The sequence below is a fragment of the Convolutriloba macropyga genome, chromosome 12, assembly GCF_964194025.1.
Source record: "Convolutriloba macropyga chromosome 12, txConMacr16.3, whole genome shotgun sequence".
Classification (NCBI taxonomy): domain Eukaryota; kingdom Metazoa; phylum Xenacoelomorpha; order Acoela; family Convolutidae; genus Convolutriloba; species Convolutriloba macropyga.
The window spans coordinates 14,232,987-14,254,835 of NC_134479.1; the positions used below are offsets into that span (position 1 = coordinate 14,232,987).

At 32.2% G+C, this 21,849-nt stretch overlaps 1 protein-coding gene across 12 annotated transcripts in view; it reads right to left on the minus strand.

The window, feature by feature from the left end:
- The window catches only part of LOC142350582 (protein Wnt-3a-like), a 55,831-nt gene that overhangs the window by 29,353 nt on the left and 4,629 nt on the right, over positions 1-21,849 (minus strand). For 2 of the 12 annotated variants that reach the window (XM_075402453.1, XM_075402447.1), the window contains exons 2-3: positions 3,790-4,594; positions 42-152 (exon numbers count right to left, since the gene is read on the minus strand). In XM_075402453.1, the coding sequence (XP_075258568.1) occupies positions 42-152; positions 3,790-4,182 (504 nt within the window). In that variant the 5' untranslated portion in view covers positions 4,183-4,594. The other 10 variants (XM_075402458.1, XM_075402449.1, XM_075402451.1 and 7 more) reach the window with 10 other exon arrangements.

The window sequence follows — 21,849 nt, forward strand, 5'->3', positions numbered from 1 at the left end:
GATGAAAAATTTAATTGGATTAATTTGATCACACTGCTTACCATAGCTTGTTCTTTGCTGCTCGTGTGCATAATTGGACTTGTTTCAAACAGAGCCAACAGTCCATTCTCACTCGCTTTCGGATCCAGACCATCACAGCGCCATTTGCTGTCCTGAAGTTACAATATCCAAATAAACCAGAGATCAGTGGGTTCTTTAACCATCAATTTAACCCGAAAAATGGTGAAAAATGCACTAAATGAGGTCATTTTTCGAAACAAGTAAAATCAGTATATGACCAAACAGTTTAAAAGTAACTGTTACAAAATTTAAAAAAACAACAAACAAAACTTTTAGAATCATACATTCATTGGTTTAATTGTATTCTCTGTTGCTCATTTGGAATTATAGTATATGTTGGGCTTTTTTTAATGTACCCGGCCCTGTTTAATATTTTTTGATGCACTTAATAGATACAAAATGCCCAAGAAATTATTTACAATGAGATTGCATTTAAAGAAAAAATAGTTAGAGCGATAATTTTTATGTATATGGATAACCATATCATTAGATTCTAAGAATATGGTCAGATTCCATGGTAGTAATACATGGTAAGATTCCAAAAATCATAAAACATTGTCAGATTTCTTGGAAGGACATTCGGTTTACAAAAAGAACAAAATTATTTGAATGATTATCATTATTTTACTTTTCTTTGTACATAATATAGTTCATAGTACATAATAATCATATTTCTTTGTACATAAAAATTAATTGTAATTTAACTGTTAATTGAAAATTAATTGTAATAATAAGCATTTATGTTGTAATATTCTATACTTCGTAGTACAATTACACTACCTTTTCCATATTACGATTATCTAAATATCTGAAGTGGTTTTTGAAATTCAGAATTTCGTTTTTAATCGATTAAGTTTTAAATTTGATAAGAGTTTACGAATAAATGTTTTAGGAGCCAATGATAGGAACCTTTCTCAACCCAAAACAGGGAGAGCATTAAGTAAACAATTATTTTCATTTTTTTTTTAAATAGAAAACTAATATTTTCAAATAATGATAGATGAATACCAACATTACCAAAAAATGGTTCCCTCTATATAGGTCAATTGATTAAAGTTTCCGTGGTTGAAATGTTATGCGACATAACTTAGTCAACAGAAACGCGGTTTCTAGCGCAAAAGAGTTGCTCATCTGTTGTCTCTAGAAAAATTGTAAATTGGCAAACACTTTTTCGTCTCATGAGAAATCTGGCTGCGTCCATAAGTCCTTAGCCCGTGAAATGACTCTTACAAAAATCATCTTTTTTAAAGAAAACTCTCAATACTGTGATGCTGCTCATCTAACTTTGGTCTTCCTGCTTGAAATGAAAAACAAAAACCTTTATTCGGAAAGAGTAATCAAACAATGTTCACCGATTATTGTTATCTAGTCAAAAGAGAAGAATTGTTATGACTAGATTGTTATCCAGTCAGAAGAAAATTCTGAAATTAGGCTAGTTAAAACACCTGGAGCTAATCATAGATAAGAAAAACACCCTAAAAACTCTTTACATACCATTTTTTTTTGTTTTTGCCAAAATTTTTAATTTGAGGAGAGTCACAAGGTTGAATTTACGCGAGGCGGTCTGCCAAATGGAAAATTAAGTGTCACAAAATCGCGACTTTTTTATAGCTTAATTTTTTTGGTCTTCTTCTTTCAGGGAAAGTTTTTGTCACAATGTTTTTTTTTGCAAAAATACAATAGGACAAGGACAAAAATAATCAAAATAATTGAAATAAGAGCGGACAAGAAATATACTGACAGTCACGGGCAACCTGAAAAGAAGGCTTGGTTGTGAGCATTTCGACATAAAATTGCGGTTCATCATTTGCAAAAAATTTCAACAAATACAAAAACAAAATAGGTTCAGCAAATATGAAAATTTACCGATATTTATTTGAGTCTACTCTGTTTCCGATACAAGAGATTTCTGGCAAGTGACCCTAAAACTATTTCAAGCTCCAAACCTTGTGTGCCCGGCCAACCATTTAGCTTTTTAGCTTCCATCAAACAAAATTCATCTGCGATTTTCAAACCAACCTTACATAAATGTTTCGATGCAAACTTCACTTTTCTTGATTAAAAACTCCAAACGAACAAATAAATCAAAAGAAGAAAATAATTTAGAACGTAACCAGTGAACCGTGGATTCGACCGTGGATCCAAAATTTTGTAAGGAATTGGCAAGCTCCAACCCATCATTTTTGGAGCATTTTATCGAAATCTGAAGACACATTATAGGTTACAGAAATACAAAATAGAAGAAATAAAAAAATTTATAGAGAAAAAATAACCAAAAAAACATAGCTGGCAGTTTGTTAGAAAATAGCCGCAATAGATTTGTAGACCGGCAGTCTAAAAAAACAGTAAAAAAGTCAATTTCAAAGTGAGGAAGTCATTTTTGAGAGTGAGGTAAGTCAAGTGTTACCAAAAATTTAATCACGCGCATGAACACAAAAACTCGCTCCACTAAGAGCGAAAAATGACGTCAAACATGCAATTCAGTTGAAATTGCATGAACGAATGAACAAAAAAAGGTTTTGACGTCATATGGTCGTAACAAAAATCATGACGACGAAATAAAAAAACATAGCAGGACAAGTCCTGACGTACAATTCAAAGAAATTTCATTGACTAAACAGAAAACTAGACCTAGAACGGACTATGAATGGTTTGGAAAAACCATTTGGAAAAAAATCCGATCAAAAAAATCGAAAAAACAGTAAAAATCAAAGTGAAATTGCCGCATGTGAACAAAAAACCACTACCGATAAAGCGAATTTTTGTTCAAACACCGTATTCTCACTCTACTTTAAATTTGGAGCGAAAAATTTTCACACCGCAAAACCACTCGCTTTTTCGCTCCATTTCCTGTTTCAGCGTGACCAAAATCACTACTCCAATTTGACTTCAAAAATCATGAAAATGTGTGAACAGATCTTAAAAAAAAAAGACAGCGCCCCAATACAATTCAAATTCTTTGAATTGTAAAAACCAAGAGAAGGCCAATAATAGCCCCAGCTATCGCTGTGCGGCTATTAAACAGTAGATGAGAACCAAATAATCAGAAAACTGTCACTTTTTCCCTTTTTCTTATTTTTTCAAACATGAATAAAATGAAACAAATAAACCGTAAAAAAATTTCACCAAAGATTGATTTGGTTTCTTAGAGCTTTTTTGGTACCTCTTTTGTATCTCTCGGAGAAAGATATCAATCTGCCAGAATGCGCTACACAAAGAAAAAACCAAAATACAAAAAAGTAATCCGGGCCAAAGGACAAAAAGCCTGTGTGTCTCCGTAAAAAAGAAGATTGTAAAGCTGAGCCGATTTTAGCCCAGCAGAAAAAGCTCAAAATTGGAAAAGGGTGAAATCATAGCCAAAATTGGGCATATTGTGCAACTTTTTTATAAATGGGGTTGAAAGCACAAAGAATTTTTGCCCGCACAAAAAAAATGCAGCTTTGTATGCTAAGTACCAGCTTTCCGTCAAATATCTAGGCAGATAATGCGCTCTAAAGTAGTTCAACACAGGCTGAGGTCCCTGACAAAAAATAGATTCTGGTTCTCAACTTTAGACGCGCTTATCAGGACATTCTGCGCTCATATTACGTAATCTGGGGTAAAATTTTGAGCGAAATAATGTCTCGACAAAGGTCTGGACATGGTCAGATCAGAAGTCCTGTCGGTCTGGGAAGGTCTAATTAAAACTCATTTCGGTCTGGGTTATAACCCTGGGAACCAATAACTAACCCAAAACGTTTCTTGACAGCTGTCGACGCCCAATTGGGTTCCTTCGTAGACCATCAAGACAGTCGACCTGGGGAACGAGTTGCACATCAACCGAGGCACTTTGGGTAAATTGGGCAAAATCCGACGACACCATGAGTCCACGTCTCGTATGTAGTTAAACTCATCTTCCAGAACTGCAGTCTTGGTTAAGTAGTTATAAGTCGGGTTATAAATTTCAGTTTTATGTTTAGTAATATCAATATTGTGAACTGACTGAAGAAATTCAAAAATGGCTAAAATTTGAAGTAATAATTTAAAATTTGGCATTTTTGTAAATAATGATTGAAAAAATTGTAATTTTGAGTTTATTCTGTATTTTGAATTCGTGCAAAACTTTATCCGACAATTACTCATAGTTCAATAAATCGGAGTAATATTTAAATTTCTCGAAGCAATTTTATAATATAAATTTTGGTTCATAAATGTCGAATTCAAAATGAGTTTTGTGGCTCGTAAAATTTTCAAACGGCAATACGTAATCGCTTATATAACTGTTTATTACAAATAATGAAACGTTTGGTTAACTGTTGCTTCGGGCAATATTCGGGCAAATTATCGACTAATTCCAATAAAAATACCTTCAACTTAGAGCTAATTTATTAGGAAAAATTATGTTTGTGATAACTTGTAAATATATTGTTTGTGAATAAAGTTGAAACTAATTAGTAAGTGTTGAATAAATTGTGAATTTTCAAACGACTTGGCGTGAATAAATTAAATTGTCCGTGTCTCTTGTAATGTCTGCTGGCGAGCTGTTATCGAATTCCTGAAAGGAAACTGAAATAGATATTTATAGATAAAAGTTTGTCAGTGGGGGGGGGGGGGGGGGGGGGTTGGAACTGTTGGGCCTGTGCTTTATACGTATTATTAAGCCGATGTGAAAATTGCGTCGAAAAAACAAATTGTTCAAAAAATGTTTTTGAGAAGTGTTTTTTTATAAAAACGAATAAATGTAAAAGTGTTCGAGAAATTTATATTTCAGTTTAGTTTTCATTTCTCAAAACGAGCTTCATTTTTAAAACATTTCAAAAAAATTAAGAAATGCGAATTAAATGTATTAAATTAATAATTTTTTAAAGTAATTTATTAAATATAATTAAAAGTCTAGATTTCAAAAACATTGTTCTTTATAAAAAAATAAATCACAACCTAATAAAAATACCGTTCACTACATAACTTTAAACGAAAACTGTATTTCTTTCTTCCGTATATTCGTACGTCAAAATGAAGCTGAGGAAAATTAGCAAATGTTTATTGGGGTATGGAAAGTATATCTGATTATTTATTGTTTGTTTATTTATTTGAAGTATCTCTTCCGAGCCTGTTCTCATTCGCGTGGTAACTTGGGTTATAATCTAGTTATAATCTGGTTATAAAACAAGTTAACAATTAAATGTGACCCACAACCACCTCCAAACACCGATTTCAAAGAAAGGAACACGAAGACAGAATGTTTCACAGAGCCGAAATCTTTTCAGCCCTGGTGTTTTTTTTTATAAAAATAAATGAATTCGTTTTCAACAACATTTAATTTGATTTTTGAAGTCGATTAGCGCCGTACCGAAAGGATGGTAGGAGGCATTTTGCCAGTTTGAGCACCGTTTTAGAGCTGTTCAAAAACAATCTGCATGTCCGGTTATTTGAAATATATGTATGACCGGCTTGAAATATTATTTTGATGGAACTCTTAACATAAAAATGTTAAAGCCAAATTTTCCCACCAGAAAAGTTGGAATTTTATCTATCTAAATCTATTTCTAAAAAGATTCGTGGGCTGTAAACAACAAAAACATACTTGAATGCTTTTATGAAGAAAATGAAGAGCAAACCGCAAAAAAATCCGGAAAATATCTATCGAGTAATTTAATTAGAAATTAAGTTTCACCAAACTTTGAACAGAGATTGGATGTAGGAAGTCGCAGGGGTTTTTCCAAAAAAATTTAGGAATTGAGTGTGCCTTCAGAACGCAACGCTGGCCATGCATTTTATTGAAAAAATTTTGCAAGAGATGAATATCATGTAAAAATCTGCAACTACGAAGTTAACTGGCAGCATTATAAGAATTGAGAGAAAGCAGTTTAAACTAGATTCATGATACAACGATCTTCTCAATCAGCAACTCTGTACAATCGAGCGCGCTTTTTAGCACACCAATTTGAAGTATACAATATCACCATAATCTAAATTTTGATCATTCGAATTGGTAATCAACTACACCAACTTAAAGACTTTTGTGGCCCTAGTGGGGTTTACCGGGACCCTCGTTTTGTTTATCAAGCTGATCGTTCCGATTCAAGTTCCTATTTCAAGGAAAAAATTTTGAGATATTCTATCTAAAAAATCAGAATGGATAGAATATGAAAATGGAAACTTTGGTCAACATTTATCAAAATAGCTGGATAATCGTCATAACATTGCGCTACAAGTCGCAAAGAACAAAAAGTTATCATAATGCTTTTTAATTGTAATTGAGTGCAAAATATGTTTTCAAGAAAGTGAGATAAATGTTTTCTCGAGCATCTGGCAGAAAAAAACTAAATATAAATTAAAATTAAACTTGCACGATGATGAAAAACTTATTACAAATATGTGGTTGATATTAATCGTTTTGCATGAAAATATCCCTTGCAGCTCCTTGCTGCTTAGATGTTGAAAATTTTTCAGAAGCAAGACACTCCAAGACACATATAGAGAATTTTTAAAAAGTTAATCCTAATTATTTGAAATAGCAAATAGATTGCAATTTGCAGTTCTCATCTCATTCCGATGTATTCCAATTCAAAAAATAATTTTTTTATTTTATCCTTATAGGTTTCCATTATTTAAATAATTTTTCTAGAAATGTTATCACCAACCACTTATTAGCAAAATAGGAACTTATAGGTTTGGTTCCAGAAGCTTTTCCTGAGTACTTCGACGTATTGGTTGCCACTGAAATTGAAACAATTGAGCAAACTGTGCGAACTTTCAAGAAAGAAAAATTAATAAAATTTGATTGAAATTTGTTTTCATATATTTTTTATATGAATCCAAAAGGCGAACAGTTCCAAATAGTTTCACTTAAAAATAAAGTAGAATCTATCAATGACCATTTAGTGTTCCCCAAGTCAGTTTTAACAGTGCTTGAGTATAAATGACATCGGACATCGTTAGCTCTGATAATCATAACAGACAAAGCTCTGTCCAGACTTTTTGCCACGTTTTTCATACAGAGAAAACTTGCGAGTAAAAATTACAGGCAAAAGGTGAGAAAATGAATTGAAGGATAAAATCGATAAATTATAACGAGATCTGTAAACTGATGAAAGTTTCAATTTCCAGATACGTCCAAATTTCTGCGATTTTTCAACCACTGCCACATTGGCACTAAAAAACTATGATGTAACGAAATTATGCAAAGAACATCAAGTGTTGAAGTATATATTCTATTTTGAAAATGATTTGTATATTGTATTTTTAACTTCTATTTATAAACTCTTATTAAAATTTCCGTCATTTTTTTTTAATTCATATTTTCCAATAAACTGGATAAAAACGGTAGATTTTAGTTTTTTGTAAATTTTACTTAATTTTGAACTTGAGATGATGCTTTTTGTTAAGATAACAACGTGTTTTTGGGCGTAGAAATAATATTATGTAAGCCGACTTCATAAACGTTTCAGTGAGCCACTCGATACTTTCAGTCCACTTTTGTGTGTAACGTATTTCAGAAAACTCCAAAAATTTTCGTAAAATCATCTCGTTTGTGATGATTGTCTGCTTTTAAAATAATGTTGAGCAGCAAATTGAATAACATAAGTTGGTTTTTAATTTTGTTCGTTTCCTCAAATAAGGAAGATGAAAAAAACTGGCGTTTCTCTTGAATACCCAAAATATCAAAATGAAAAATTGTTAATTGGATTCACCAAACCTCAAAACCAAAAAAAAGAATCAACACACCCAAAATTAATTGATAACAAAAGCAGCACAACGGCTAGGTGGTACTCCTTTTAAGGCACTGTTACAAACACGACTGAAGATTACACCCAATAATTTAACTCAAAACAAACAAGCTTACAGACCAAACCTTGGAAAATTTGGTGGGCGTAGATTAAATGCTTTCTTGTTGAAATGACTCTGTTTCTGAATACAGATATCCCTGTACTGTCGGGGTATGAATTAACTGTTTTCAGAACTTCACCGAAAATTCTGAATTTAAAATGTTTTTAAAAAGCGAAACAGTAACAATAAAGAGCATTCAATATATCGTAATATATCAGTTTTTTTTCGTTAAATTTACATTTTTAGTGCTTTTAGCTGTCTTAAATTAAAACAAATTTTCTTAGAAAAATTTACATCTCAAGCAACAAATTTAGATGGTTGCAATTTTGACAGGCTCAAAAAAATGCAAAATTTTGAGATATATACTTTGAGTTATGAGTTATGTAAGTTATAACAAAAATTCTCACCTTCTTAAATTATAAATTCGCGATAACCAATTTAATATAAATTCTAGTTTTAAAGATTTTGGAATTTTAAGGAAAGCTAACAGCCGAGGTTTTTAGATTGGAAATGAATTATTCTCTGTCTGCTTTGAGACAGTTCGGCGGTTTTGACGGCCAGTCAAAAAAGAGTAGAGGGAAGTAAGGAAAGAAGACAAAGCTGAGATGGGTCTTAAGAATTCTGATCTTGTTAGAAAGTGGGCAACAAATTGAAGCAACGCGACGGCGGGCTTTTGATTAAACAATATACAATAAAGATATATTACAATTCCAAGGGATAAAGTGAATATTAGGAAGCAAGTAATAAATCACGAACCCCCAAATAGAGTAAAAGTTGCCCAGCTCACTATAGTAACGTGAAACAGGATTCAAAGCCCTAAAGTATTAGCCGCGTCGGATTAACTTTGCTTTTTGAAGGTAAATTTATCTGAACAATTCGCTATTTCAGGAGGGCTATATTTCAAAAAGTTAGTTATTTGATTAAAACGTCCGCCAGAATATCGAATCAGAAATACTTTAAGATAGGAAGATCGCCTACACGTGTAATATATAACCTCTTATAGTTCTGACAAAATTAAGAGTGCTAAAACCTCTCAGGATCCGAAAATCATGGCTTTGACTTTAATACTCAAGATTTTTGACGCTATTCTCAAAAATTACTCACGTTTTTCCAACTTTGAGTGAAATCGTTTCATATGTTTATTTGATAGTTTTTCTGTGATTGTTGTGCTTGGATTCGTGATATAAAAGAGACCCCAAAAACATCAAAACTCTAAAATATCGCTGTATAAAAACAACCGACTACCGCGGATTTTGGTTTTTTGGATAATGCGTTTGGCTGAAAGTACAAAATGAAAAAGAAAAAATATATTTATTATAAATCAATTTTTGCTGATTTTCCGCAAATGCACATGATTTTAATGACAGTTTTGTAAATTAGTTTGATCAGAGTACATAAATGTGAATGAGAAAAACAAACAGACTGATTTGATAAACTCAAATGAGGATTTTATTTAAAAGCACGAACACAATTGTTTTCAAGGTAGTATCAATTAGAAGAATCCGAAGTATTATTGCAGACTAAAATCTCCGAGAAATTTGGCAGTTCGATCGTGCTCATTTAAAATATCGCCTTCGCTGTATTCGCTCGACGCCTTGTAGTCGAAATGGATTATCAAAAAATCTTAAAAGGCTTTTATGACTCATAGTGATTTGTTTCATAATGTACAACTTTTTACAAAATTTTTTCATTAAGGAACTTCAACAACGTACAGTAGAAAAATTCTTCGCAATTTCCACTGAAAAGCAACACATTTCCACACTTTCACAATTTGTTTCATTAAAAATTGTCCGTATTTCGCAACTTATATCAATTGGTTAAACCCGACGAATTAAATTCTATTTGCAAGGAAAGCATAAAAATGTTTCCAAGAAAGGTTTAAGAACTGCATAGAAAATGTGGACACGTCTTAATTTGTTTCAGAATATGCATAAAAACAACACCACTGCAATTCTTTATCACATCCATTTTAAAAAAAAATCAATAGTTTATTTGAAATTAATAAAATTTTAGTTTATAGCCGGCCGTTATTTTTATTGTCTGTTTTTACCAGTTCAGCTCAAACCAGTTAAAAATACTCGTGCAACCTTCTTGGAAAAAAATCTTTGACGTATTTTTCCTGCTCTCGTTCCAAATTTTTTTCCGATACAGACTAACGACCCATACAATAATACATAAAAATGTGAATCGTCTTCACACCCAATAAGAGGGAAGACTTCTTTGAAAAAAACTGTCACCTAATGAGCGAAGACAAGCAACACTGATGAGTGTTGATGTCTCACCCAGCGAGTGAGGAGCTGGGTAAGACATCAACACTCCTCAGTGTTGCTTGTCTTCGCTCATTAGATGACAGTTTTTTCAAAGAAGACTCCCCTCTTATTGGGTGAGAAAACGATTCAAAGTTTTGATCTCGTTTCATATCTGGCCATAATTTCTCATCTCTTGCAGCAGCATGATTGCATACCAGCTAATTGCTATAGCAGAGACCGATCAAGAAAACCTATTGAAATCTAGAGATGAACCAGAAGGCTACGAATTTCTGCTATCAGTCAAGAGAGCAATTTGCTTGAGGTTCTTAAAAACTATCCCTGAAAAACCCCCAAACAACTCAAAAACCAAAACATTGAAAATAATTTCAACTTCGCTACATTGGGCGTACTGTTAGTACTTTGTGAATTCGTTAGCTCACAGTAAAAAAAAGCATTTCTCTGCCGCATTTGAGATAAAATACAGTTTCAAGGCAGAAATGAAGTTAACGTCCAGCGTTGCTGCCTGAACTGCATTCCATACAGGTAGGAAAATGAAGCCCGGTATGAAATTCTTGTCAGCTGAAAAACTCTTCTGCTCCAAGATTGGCAAAAATTGAGCGCTTGAGCAAACTCACATGATTCTGTCTTGTATACAATCTCGACAAGTAATCATATACCCTAAACATGGAATGACACGGCTGGATCGCCCATAACATCTAGAGTCCATAGGTTTCAAAATGTTTTTTTTTATCGTTTTTGTGCAATTTGACACCAGTTAAAAAATCTCAGAGCAGCAAGAAATTCTTTTGGTGATAGAGATTGCCACAGCTGGAAGAGAAGCTGCAAATAAACCGGAGCTGCAATAGAGAAAAAGTTAGCGCACGATTTTTTTGCTAGTAAAATTTGGTTTGCCTAACAAATTCTCATAAGTCGACAGTTACAGTTGTTGCCGACTTCTTCTGTGAGATGGCTTTGTGGTTGCAAAAGCGCCCAATTATTCTTCTGTTGTAACCAATGAGATAACTTCAGTTCAATTATGGCCTGCTAGTTTTTCTACCAGATTAGATTATTCGAAAACAGGATTAACAAACTGCGTCGGAATTGTTTCGCTTATCTTCTTATTCCAAAGCCAGTTTTGTTGTTTTAAAAAATGCCTGGTTCCATAGAACCTCAGACATTCAAACACTAAAATGCCTTAAGAGTTTGCGGACTAAAGAAAATTGAGCTTTTGCAAGCATTTCTTGGATTCGTCTGACGAAGAATTGCATAGCAAGCTGTAGACCAAATAAGGCGAACCAAAACAAAAAGACAGGATACCAAGAACACAAAGATCATAGTTGATTTATACCAAATCGTGAAGAAATTCCGCTACATTTTGAATGCTTTCCGGTAAACAAGAAAAACAAAAGAATCGAATCTTTTAAAAGAAACAAAAGCATCAAACTAGTTCATTAAGAACACCAATTTCTTCAACGCTGTGACTCCGGATCAACATAACAATTTTCTTGATGCTTCTGGTTTTCCATAGCACGCATATACCTTCTGAACCCCAATTTATTCGTTTTATTTTTAGAAATTCAGTCAATTTACACAGTAGTTCAGTTTCGGAACCTGCAACAATGCCATCACAAATAAGCCAGTCTTGTCCGGAGAGTTTTGTTTTTTTTGTGCTAATTTTCAGTAATAGGAGAAAAGATTGCCAGAAAAATTAAAACTGGACCCATAGGAACACCTTGTTCCACTTCCCACTGACATTCAATTGTTGAGCTACTGAAGAACAAATCGTACTGCTGAGAGAAAAATGTGAAGGACGCTATGACAAGCATCAAAGATCACCTCAAATAAGCATCTGTAAATCTAAACGCATGGTCAACAACTAATGTTTGTGACTGATTTTTGTCCTGAAGCGTTTCAAAAACAGAGGGAAGGAGATAATTCAATCTGTTTATCATGGAAAGTGGCTTTAAGACGCTGCAAGCTAGCATTGAGAAAAATTAACGGAAATTATGATTTGGCAGTTTATCTGTTTCCGTAGTTAAAAAAAACAAAAATTTCCAGGGTTTTTGTCTAACAGTTGATATGTTTTGAGATTGATCTGTCATAAGATTAGAGAAGCAGTTTAACTTTTTAAGGAACCGGTGAGCCTTATACTTTTTGAATCAAAACACAAAATTTCTTCTCAAAAGTAAATTGAATCACACAAAATGCATTTGGCAAACAAGTTGTATGTGCCCTAGTTAATGCCAAAAAATTTTTTTAAATGTTCTGAACACGCTTTAATCATGACACGTCTTGCGTCACACAGGAACTGGATTCATCATGCTCCACTCTCGTTAGTCTATTTTGTCCTTTATAGTGGCAAAAAATTCGTTTTTTCTCTTTGTTATGTAAAACTTTTTTTGTAACACCCGAAGGTGCTTCACGTCTCCTGCTATTCCTCAGTTTATTTTTATTTTTAATATTTATTTAATACTGTTTTTACTAACCTTAAACATAATTTAAGGTTTCATATATGTTTATTTGGTTTTAAACTTTTGTTGGTTTTAATAAACTCTTTCTTGAAGTTCCGTAGATGTTCGTGATATCTGTTCTCATTTACTCTAAAAAATCACAAATTGATTATCCTTACTTACAAGGAAAAATACAAAATTGTTGTATTGTTTCAAAGGTTTTTGCATTTTTTGAGTTGGATTGAGTTTAGACGTTTTTAATTGATTGTCTTAACAAAACATTTTATTAAAGTAAACTCAATTATATTTAGATTTAAAAAAATTGTTTTAGATAATTCATGCTGATCATGCTACAGAAGGAACAAAGGATAATGTTAACCTTCTCTTGAAACATTTCACCGGATAAATTTTTTCCCCACTAATATGTAGACAGTAACCGTAGACTAAGAAAGTAACCGTAAAATTTTGAGACCATAGGCTGCATAATTTATTAGGTAATATATTTATAGCGCAAGACAAACGATAAAATTTTCAAAAAGTATTTTCTGTTGTTGTGTTACTCTGATTAATTTTAAATTAAAGATAGATAGATCCGACAGATGGAGGCAAAGCTCTTGATCTCTTGTTCTTTGATAATAGTAATTCCTATCGGAATGGGGACACTGAATTCATTTTGTTCCACTGATCAATAAAAATTTCAGTCGTTCTATGGCAATTTACAAAAATATCGAGCCAGTCTATAGCGTTCCTGTACATCAATCGCTGGTCACTAAAAAAAGTACTTTCGTATTTAATAAGGTCCGTTGAAAGTTTGGATCAAATATTCTCTCAAATTTTTCTGAATAAAAAGATATGATTTTCTTATTTCTTTGTAATTAAAAATTTAAACTATTGATCATACAAAGTCATCACATGAAATAAATGTATGCAATTTTATTTCAAGATCGCCAATGAAAAAAAATTGCCAGGAATATGATAATATTTATTAAACAATATTACGCAAGATACAAAACCTAACTCATAAATTTAAAACTTAGTGATTAAATCTTCAGTTTAATGGGGTATAACAGAGTATAAAGAAAAGATGTCGTGATTTTGACGAAATTTTCTATTTTAAACAAATAAGCAAATTTCATAAATTTTAAGCATCCAAAAATGTTATTTTTCTCCGAACTAATTGAAAAAAATATAGAACTACTTTTGTATTTATGAATTTTAAATTTTAACTTCTCAGAGAAATTAGACTTCTCAGTTTTAGAAATCTCACCTTTAATAACAGGAAATGAAAAAAAATTGTACCATGTAAATGTTATAGAAGTTGTTCATAATAAGGCCAAATTTAGAATGCAGCCAGATAAATAACAACAGAAGATGATAAATAAAGTCATTCTTTATGATCAAAATTCATGAACTATCAATTTTATTGAAGCATTAAGAAATTTACTTGTTACAAAATCTTGTGCCCTTTGATGTTAATAAAAATTGGTCATTAATTTTTCGATAGTCATCAGAAAATTAAGTTGTAGTAATTCAGCTATATTTACACCAAAGTAATCGATCGGATCCATATCACCTACACGCAAACAAATATTTTAGATTCTTGTAAAAAGTTTTGTCCCCAAAATATACAAAAATTGATTTTTTTCCTCAATATCAACAAACGGCAATATTCTGTATTGTCGATTGAAATTGCTCCAACCAAATGTCACAAGTGAAGAGATTACAGGTGCGTGAATCAGATATCGGGCAATTTGACCTCAACCAATGAAGGGCACAATTTTGACTGAAGTGAAATCATTCTAGTTGAATGCAAGCAAAACACTCTTTTGCATGGGTCGAGGAGAACACTTTTCATAGGTAATACAGTTCGAGCATGTTATTTTCAAGGGCCGAGGAAAATTATTTTTGGATCGGGTTAAGTTTTTTGAGACACTACGTCGCCAATCGTACTTTTTGAGCAAGCAAATTTGCTTGCTAATAACAGCATTGTCCGCACCCTCATGTTTTAAGATTAGGTGTTATAGGCTTTCGCGGACACCAGTGACAGTGAGGTAAACCATTGCAAAACTTACTCAATACTGAGAATATTTTCCACTGACGTTCACCATTGTGGACATTGATGACAAGTGAGAAATGAAGACAGAATTGTGTGACTTTTGTCAAAAAATTTGCGTCAATAACATCCGCGATAAAGTGACTACTTTCCGCAATTTCAACGTCACTAATTTTCTCAGTTTTTAGCGTCTTTGTCATTATTATCCGAGTCGCTATTGTCCGCAACTTTAGTGTCACTATTATCCGCGTGCATAATATCCACAACTTTAATGTCACTATTATCCGCGGCTTAAAGTTAGAATTGAGACTAATTTTTTTAAATGCTTTTAATTGATACAAGTTTTGTTTCACAATGAAGGGACACTATCGTCCCTAAAGAGTCAAGATAGATTTCAAATGCAGACGCCGATGAGAGAACACTACGAGCGAAAGTACTACAATGGAATCTTTAAAAGAGACTGATGAACAATGACTGATGAACTAATGAACTATGAAGGGTTTTCCGTAAAAAAATCTCTCGTAAATAGTTTCTTCTGAATCAATAACAAATATAATTAAATATATCCACATGTTTTATTTTCTGTTAGCTGGATCTGAAAAAAGCCATCTGAGACGATTTGCGGGTTCCAATTGAGATGCTTTCTCGCAGTATAGACTTCATGATTTCTATTTTATCTGTATTTGTTTCATCATTTTAAGAAGCTGATAACAATCTATAGCATAGGACCCAAACATCAGCTGGTGAAAAGAAAAGAACGCTAAGTGATTTTTAAAAAAATATATCATAATTCTATTTTTATATATAAAGAAAAACAGCACTGATGGTCTTTAATAACTTAATCAGAAATCTGATTTTATCTACAAAGAAAAACAGCAGTGAGAATTTTTATGGAATATTAAAATAATCATAAAACCTTTCTATCCATAATGAAAATTGGCAATGCGCATTGTATTAAAAACAATAATCAGAAAAGCTTGTTTTATCTATAAAGAAAAACACCACTGAGAATTTTTTAAAAATAAATAAGGGGCTTTTTTATCGAAAAAGAAGAAGAAGGCTGAGTGATACTTGTTACAATAATCTGACACTAATAATAAAGTTTAGTTTTTGATGCGTCCTTTAATTTTTACGACCTTAAAATGATCACAACTGAGTCCAATTCACTGTCAAATGAGCAAAAAGGAAGTAAGTGTAGTTAATTGCAGCTTATTCTTTGTACGCTTTGATCTAAATATGAAAATTGTGGACAAAGTTGATTTTGATTTTATAATAATCAATGGCCGGAAACCAATTTCAGAGCGAAGGTTAAAATTGATTTAGAAAAGCATGTTCAAAATTGCGGACATTGATTACGATATCCCACCTCACAAATTGCGTACATTTATGACAAAAAAACTTGATTTTTGTGAGATCAGTGACAGAAATTTTTAATAAATGTCTGGAATTTCATTGTTACTTTTGTCCAAAATTTAACCTTTTTTCTCCTTCGTGAGAGTTGGTGACAAAATGTTGAACACTCGTGTTAGCAAACGCGGACTCTGCTGAATTTGTAGGATTGGCGATGTAATGGACTTCTTTTTTGACGAGCTCGGTCTTTTGGTAATACAAGCTCTAATACATGATGCTGCTTTGGTCAAAGCCATTTGAGACAAGACCACAATGAAGGACGAAATTATCTAGATATTAGTGGGAACAGTTTCTGTTTCCCATCGACAAAAATATCATAAACGAATTTTATTTTGACAATCATCGATGGGCATACCCAGGTTGGAACTTTCATTACACTTTTATGTTATGGAGCATCAACTTCATTCATTCAAAAAGTCAGTAGAAACTGATGGTACAACTTTGTCATTAGTGAACGTTTTATGACTATGACTTTTTCATAACTGGGGGTTTTTATGACTAAAACAGATTCGTAAAAGAAATTAAAACAGAAATTCTGTGGGGGTTTTTTACAACATCAAGTAGTAGGTATTTTACAGGTCTTGGCTTTTTCGTGAGACCTCATGAGTTTCTCAAAATAATTCTAAATTCTCTTCTCAAAATAGTTTTCATAATTTTAATCACCTATTCGACATCTCAGCAAGCTGCACAAATCAGTTTATTATCAGTAAAGCGTGCACTCAATCTTTAAATTGTCACAAGATTAAATTTGGCAAGAATCAGGAATACCATATACTCCAATTACTTCTGACCAATAAACCTAGAAAAGAAACAAACTATTGTAACTTGATTAACGTCAGGATCTTTTGTTTTAGCAAGTACCAGAAAAAGTAGGACTACTGAGCTTTTTTTCAGAACTATTAAAAATTTTGGAATCCATAACTTAATTAAATAACTGACAAATAAAAAATGTCAGAAACAAATTTTTTTTTAAAAAAATGTCAGATAATGTCAGAAAAAAACAAACCAAAAATCATCTGATTGAATTTTGAATTTTGGAAGCTTTACTATAGGGTATCTACGGCTGATGATAGAGAAGTGTTTCAATAGGATATTATTGCGCAGTTTACTTTTGCATTGAAATTTAAATTCAATGTGAACCTTGATTTTTGCACCTTTAATGCCGTGAAAAACTTTTGAATTTATAAACTACTCACAAACTTTTGCAAGTCTGGCGGAAAAGCACAATTAGCAATTCTCCTAATGATTATAAAATATCAACCTTTGTGCCTAAGGACACAGTTATGAAAGCGTCATCTTGCCATTTCTTTATTTTGTTAAGATAATAAAATTTGCTTTCAACATCAGAACATTCTGCATTCAATTGATTTTTGTGAAAATTGAAGGTTTTCCGAAAATTAAAACGACAATGGGGACCAAAGACATTCTTTCACCCATTTGATAAATTTGTGCATCAAAATAAATAATTTTAATAAAGCTTTCGAAATTAATATTGGTGAGAGCAGCACGTAAAATGCAGCACTTTTAGTTAAAATTGATTAAGAAGATATCATCGAAAACAGACTCTTAAACGTTTTACCGGTGAAGTACAGTGATAATTTTTTTTAAAACTGACCAAAGAAACGAACATAAAAATTTTTTTTGTAAGAAAATTATGAATTGTACTCAAAAATTGTTGCAAAAATCATTTTTTTCTGTTCTGCAGGACAAAAAAATGAAGAAATATTTTTGGTTCAATTTCCATAATAATTTATTGCTAGCTGCAGAAAAAAATTTTGATGCTCTACGGGTGCCATTGTTTACTTAGGAAGTTGGATATAGACGAATATCACTGTTTTTAACAAATCAAGAAAAAAAATTAGCGGAGAATTAAAAAATCAGTAATAAAAAATACTGGAAAAAAATAAATAGAAAAATAAAGCTATTGAGTGAACATATAAAAAACACTAATATATAAAAAAGAAAGAAGTTTACTATAGTTATCAAGTGGTTTCAGAAGATAGAGGTCTTTTCTCCCTTTCTTATGTCACTGTATCGTTTCTCAATGCAACTCAGTCATTGACCTATAAGCACTTACATTTAAATTTTTGCTTAGGATTAATTGCAAAAACAAAAAAAACTCAGAGAAAAGTTGAAAAAATTTATAAACAATTTCGGAAACACATAGCATTACGTTGCAAATGGTACATTTGATTTTTTAGGCAATTAGGTGTTTTCTGCTGACAACTCCAACAATGCCATTTCTTACATAGCCATCCAAAAACAAATTATTAGGTACAATGATCAGATCGATTGCAAAACTTCTTAAAACTTTTAAATTGTTTTCACAAGCAGTTTTGCTGCAAAATCTTTCAATCTGAATTACCACAACCAATAAATAGTATAATTGCACTAAATTTTTATGAGTAATTTTTTGGAGATCAAGTTACGCCTCATCACGAATATGAGAGGCGAAAAATACCTCACAACTGTGAAAAGTTTGCATAGTAGATATTTGAACAACAAACATAGATTAACAGTCTGTGTTTTCGACATTCTATAGTGATCCGAGTTTCAGGAGACCAAACAAACAGGCCAAAAAAAGAAAATTGCACAGTTTTCTGATTGTAAAAATAGTTAAATTTTAATTTTATATCGTACGCTCTTGGAAAAAGTATGTTTTTGAGCTTTCTAACCATTAGTTCAGCTTGTTTTGAAAATATTCAATACAAATTTTCATATTAACAAAAACAACACAATCACTGCTTAAGCTTAAAATCATGCCATCTGCTTCTATTATATCAAAAAAAAATTAAAAAAGTTTTTTAAGTTCTTCTCCCGAGGAAAACCTAAAGTCAAAACCAACTCATCAAAGAAATGAAGTTTGCCATTATTTTTTGTTAAACATGAAATTATTCCGGCCCAAATTTTTTGAATCGTTTGTTTTCTTGAAGATAATCAACTTCAGTCATGGGAATGGAACTATAAGTGAACTTTTTGATTGACTTAAGCTTTCCATACAAGTCTTTATATTAATTCGTCGTATTTGGTAAATTGACTTGCATTTTTGTACATCGGTACCAAATCATGTTCAGCGCTGATTTAGGCGACTACATTCTTTCTCAAATTTTAATTAATCAAATCTCGAGCCTTATGGTTCCAAAAGAAGCTGTTTTGAGCTGAAAACAAAGTGAACAAAAAATTTGTGTTGTTGTAGTGGCTGACAATATTCTCACTTTTCTAAAAAATTTTTTACAGTAATTCTGAATGACGCCAGAAGAATTCTGATAACTTAAATAATTTCAATTTCAAGAGCCACAGAGCATGAGATACTAATACTCATAAGCCTTTGTTTAATAATACAGTAAGAGTAACCTTTGCATGCAAATTGCCTTTTCCAATTAATCCTAAGCTTAAATTTTTTTTCTGAAAAATTGTCATTTTCTCCTGAAAGTTTTTTAAGCTTAGTTTTAATGGGAAAATGCAATTTGCATGCAAAGGTTACTGTTGCTGTAATATTAAACAAAGGCTTATGAGTATTATTATCTTATGCTCCATGGCTCGCGAAATCGAAGTTGACTAAGTTATCAGTATTCTTCTGATCTTCATTCAGATTTACTGTAAGTTTTTAGAAAAGTCGGAATATTGGGAATATTGTACATACATATACTATTTTCCATAAGCACATACCAATTAAAAAATTAAAATTAAGAACTAAATTTAGACTTCTTTCATCAAATTGTCATACGGGATTTACAGAAAGGGAAAAATCGCAAATGTGAAAAAATAGAAAAAAAATCAAAAGTAAGGGTTGAAATGTTGTGGAGAGAATTTAAAGTGGGGAGTGGCTGTATGTTTCAGCACCCGAATCGAAAAATGATCTTTTTCCACAGAGAAAAAAAACCGAAACAAAACCTTTTTGTTGAAAAAATGAGTATTATCGAATTGAAACAAAAAACTTGTTGAATAAAACCAGATTTAATAGAAAAAGATTAAAAGCAGGGAAACTAGAGAATATAGGAAATAAAAGTCTAATTTTATTTGATTGATAGCTGATTTTGGATCTTACAAATGTAACAAGCTGCCGGTTTCTGCCCAATTATGCAGCGATACAAGTGTAATTTGTGGAGTAAGAGAGATACTTACAAATTATCTAACCAATTTCATCCTCAATCAAGGTAAGCCCGGTGGGCAAATCTGATAAGAATTACCACCCATCTTGTTTGCAGAAATTGACAAGTTGTTTGCAACAAAGCCGATATGAAGAGATTAAAAAGACCCGCACTGTTTATTTTCTGACCCAAATTTAATATTCTCGGATAGGCTGCAGATTTCCTGTTTGAATTAAACCGAGTTAAATAACACAAGTATATGGTGTGTAATGTTTACAAAATAGGATAATAAAGTTACTAACTTTTTGCAAGAATTTCTCAAATAATTCTGACTGCGAGGAACAAATATCACACAAATATGTGAAAAAATGTCAAATTGTTTTGCGCGTAAGCCAAATTTCAACCCCGAAGCTTTTGGAATGTTTCTCTGGGTTTTTGTAACAATTTAAACATGCTTTGAAAACAGGTTATTTCCAAAGCCAGAAAAAGGTTAATCAAATAATAAACAATTTTATTTTATTTTTCAACCGCTTCAAGAAAATTAACCCGACATTTCGGTTAAATTAAATAATTAATTCAGAATTGTGTTAAAAGTAAACAGGACAGAACGGTGCAAATATTGGGCGTAAAAATAAAACTAAAAAGTGAGATTAAACCAAAATGTTTTTTCAGTCACATAAACCAAAACTCATTATTTTGTTTAAAGATTCTTAAACATATACACAAAAAGCTGATTAAATTTCAAAGAAATTTTTATATTTGCAAATTTAATTTGTACTAAACTGATATTAACTTTAATTATAAACCTTGAAAGCAGTATTGAAATGTAACACAACATAAGCAAGAATCACATCTTAGAATTCCAAAACTTGGTGAGATTTTAGCTCTACAAAGTAACAAAGTGGCTGAAACTTTCGCATGGCAATAGCAACTAAAATGCGAAAATATGCTTTGCATTTGTAAATGACAAGTTTACAAATTTCTCAGCTTTTGCTGCTAAACTACTTAACACCTAAGTGAGTAAAAATTTACAATTCAATTATACAGGTTGAACTTCAAAATAGACTACAATAACCTCACAACATTTTCCAAGAGTTGACTGACTTAAACAATGACGCCGATTCCATAACTGGCCGAGAAGAGAAGGGCGAGGCTGAGGGGGTGGGGGTTGGGGAGGGCGGTGCTTTTTTGCCCTGACAGCCCTGCATTACCCGGGTCGAGGTTTTAGGGTGAATTTTCGTAAGAAATGCGGTGAATGCGGTGAATTTTCGTAAGAATTGCGGTGATTGCGGTGAATGCGGTGAAAAAAAATAATTCACCGCTTTTCACCGCATTTCTTACAAAAATTCACCACCAAATTCACCGCATTTCTTACAAAAATTCACCGCATAGACTATTATGGCAAATTAATGTAAGAAATGCGGTGAATGCGGTGAAAGCGGTGAAAAAAAATAATTCACCACATTTCACCGCACGTCTTACAAAAATTCACCGCATATGGTTTCCAAAGTTTACTTACTCAATCTGATTAAAATTCACAAGAAATAACAAAGACCTAAGTGACAGTTGGCGCAGTGGAATAGGCATACGAAGGCATGCAGGAGGTCAGAGGATCGAACCCGTGTGGGGAGGATTCTTTTTTGTGAGAATACTGAGAACGCGGTGAAAAAAAATATTTCACCGCGATTCACCGCATTCACCGCAAAAAGATGTAAGAAATACGCGGT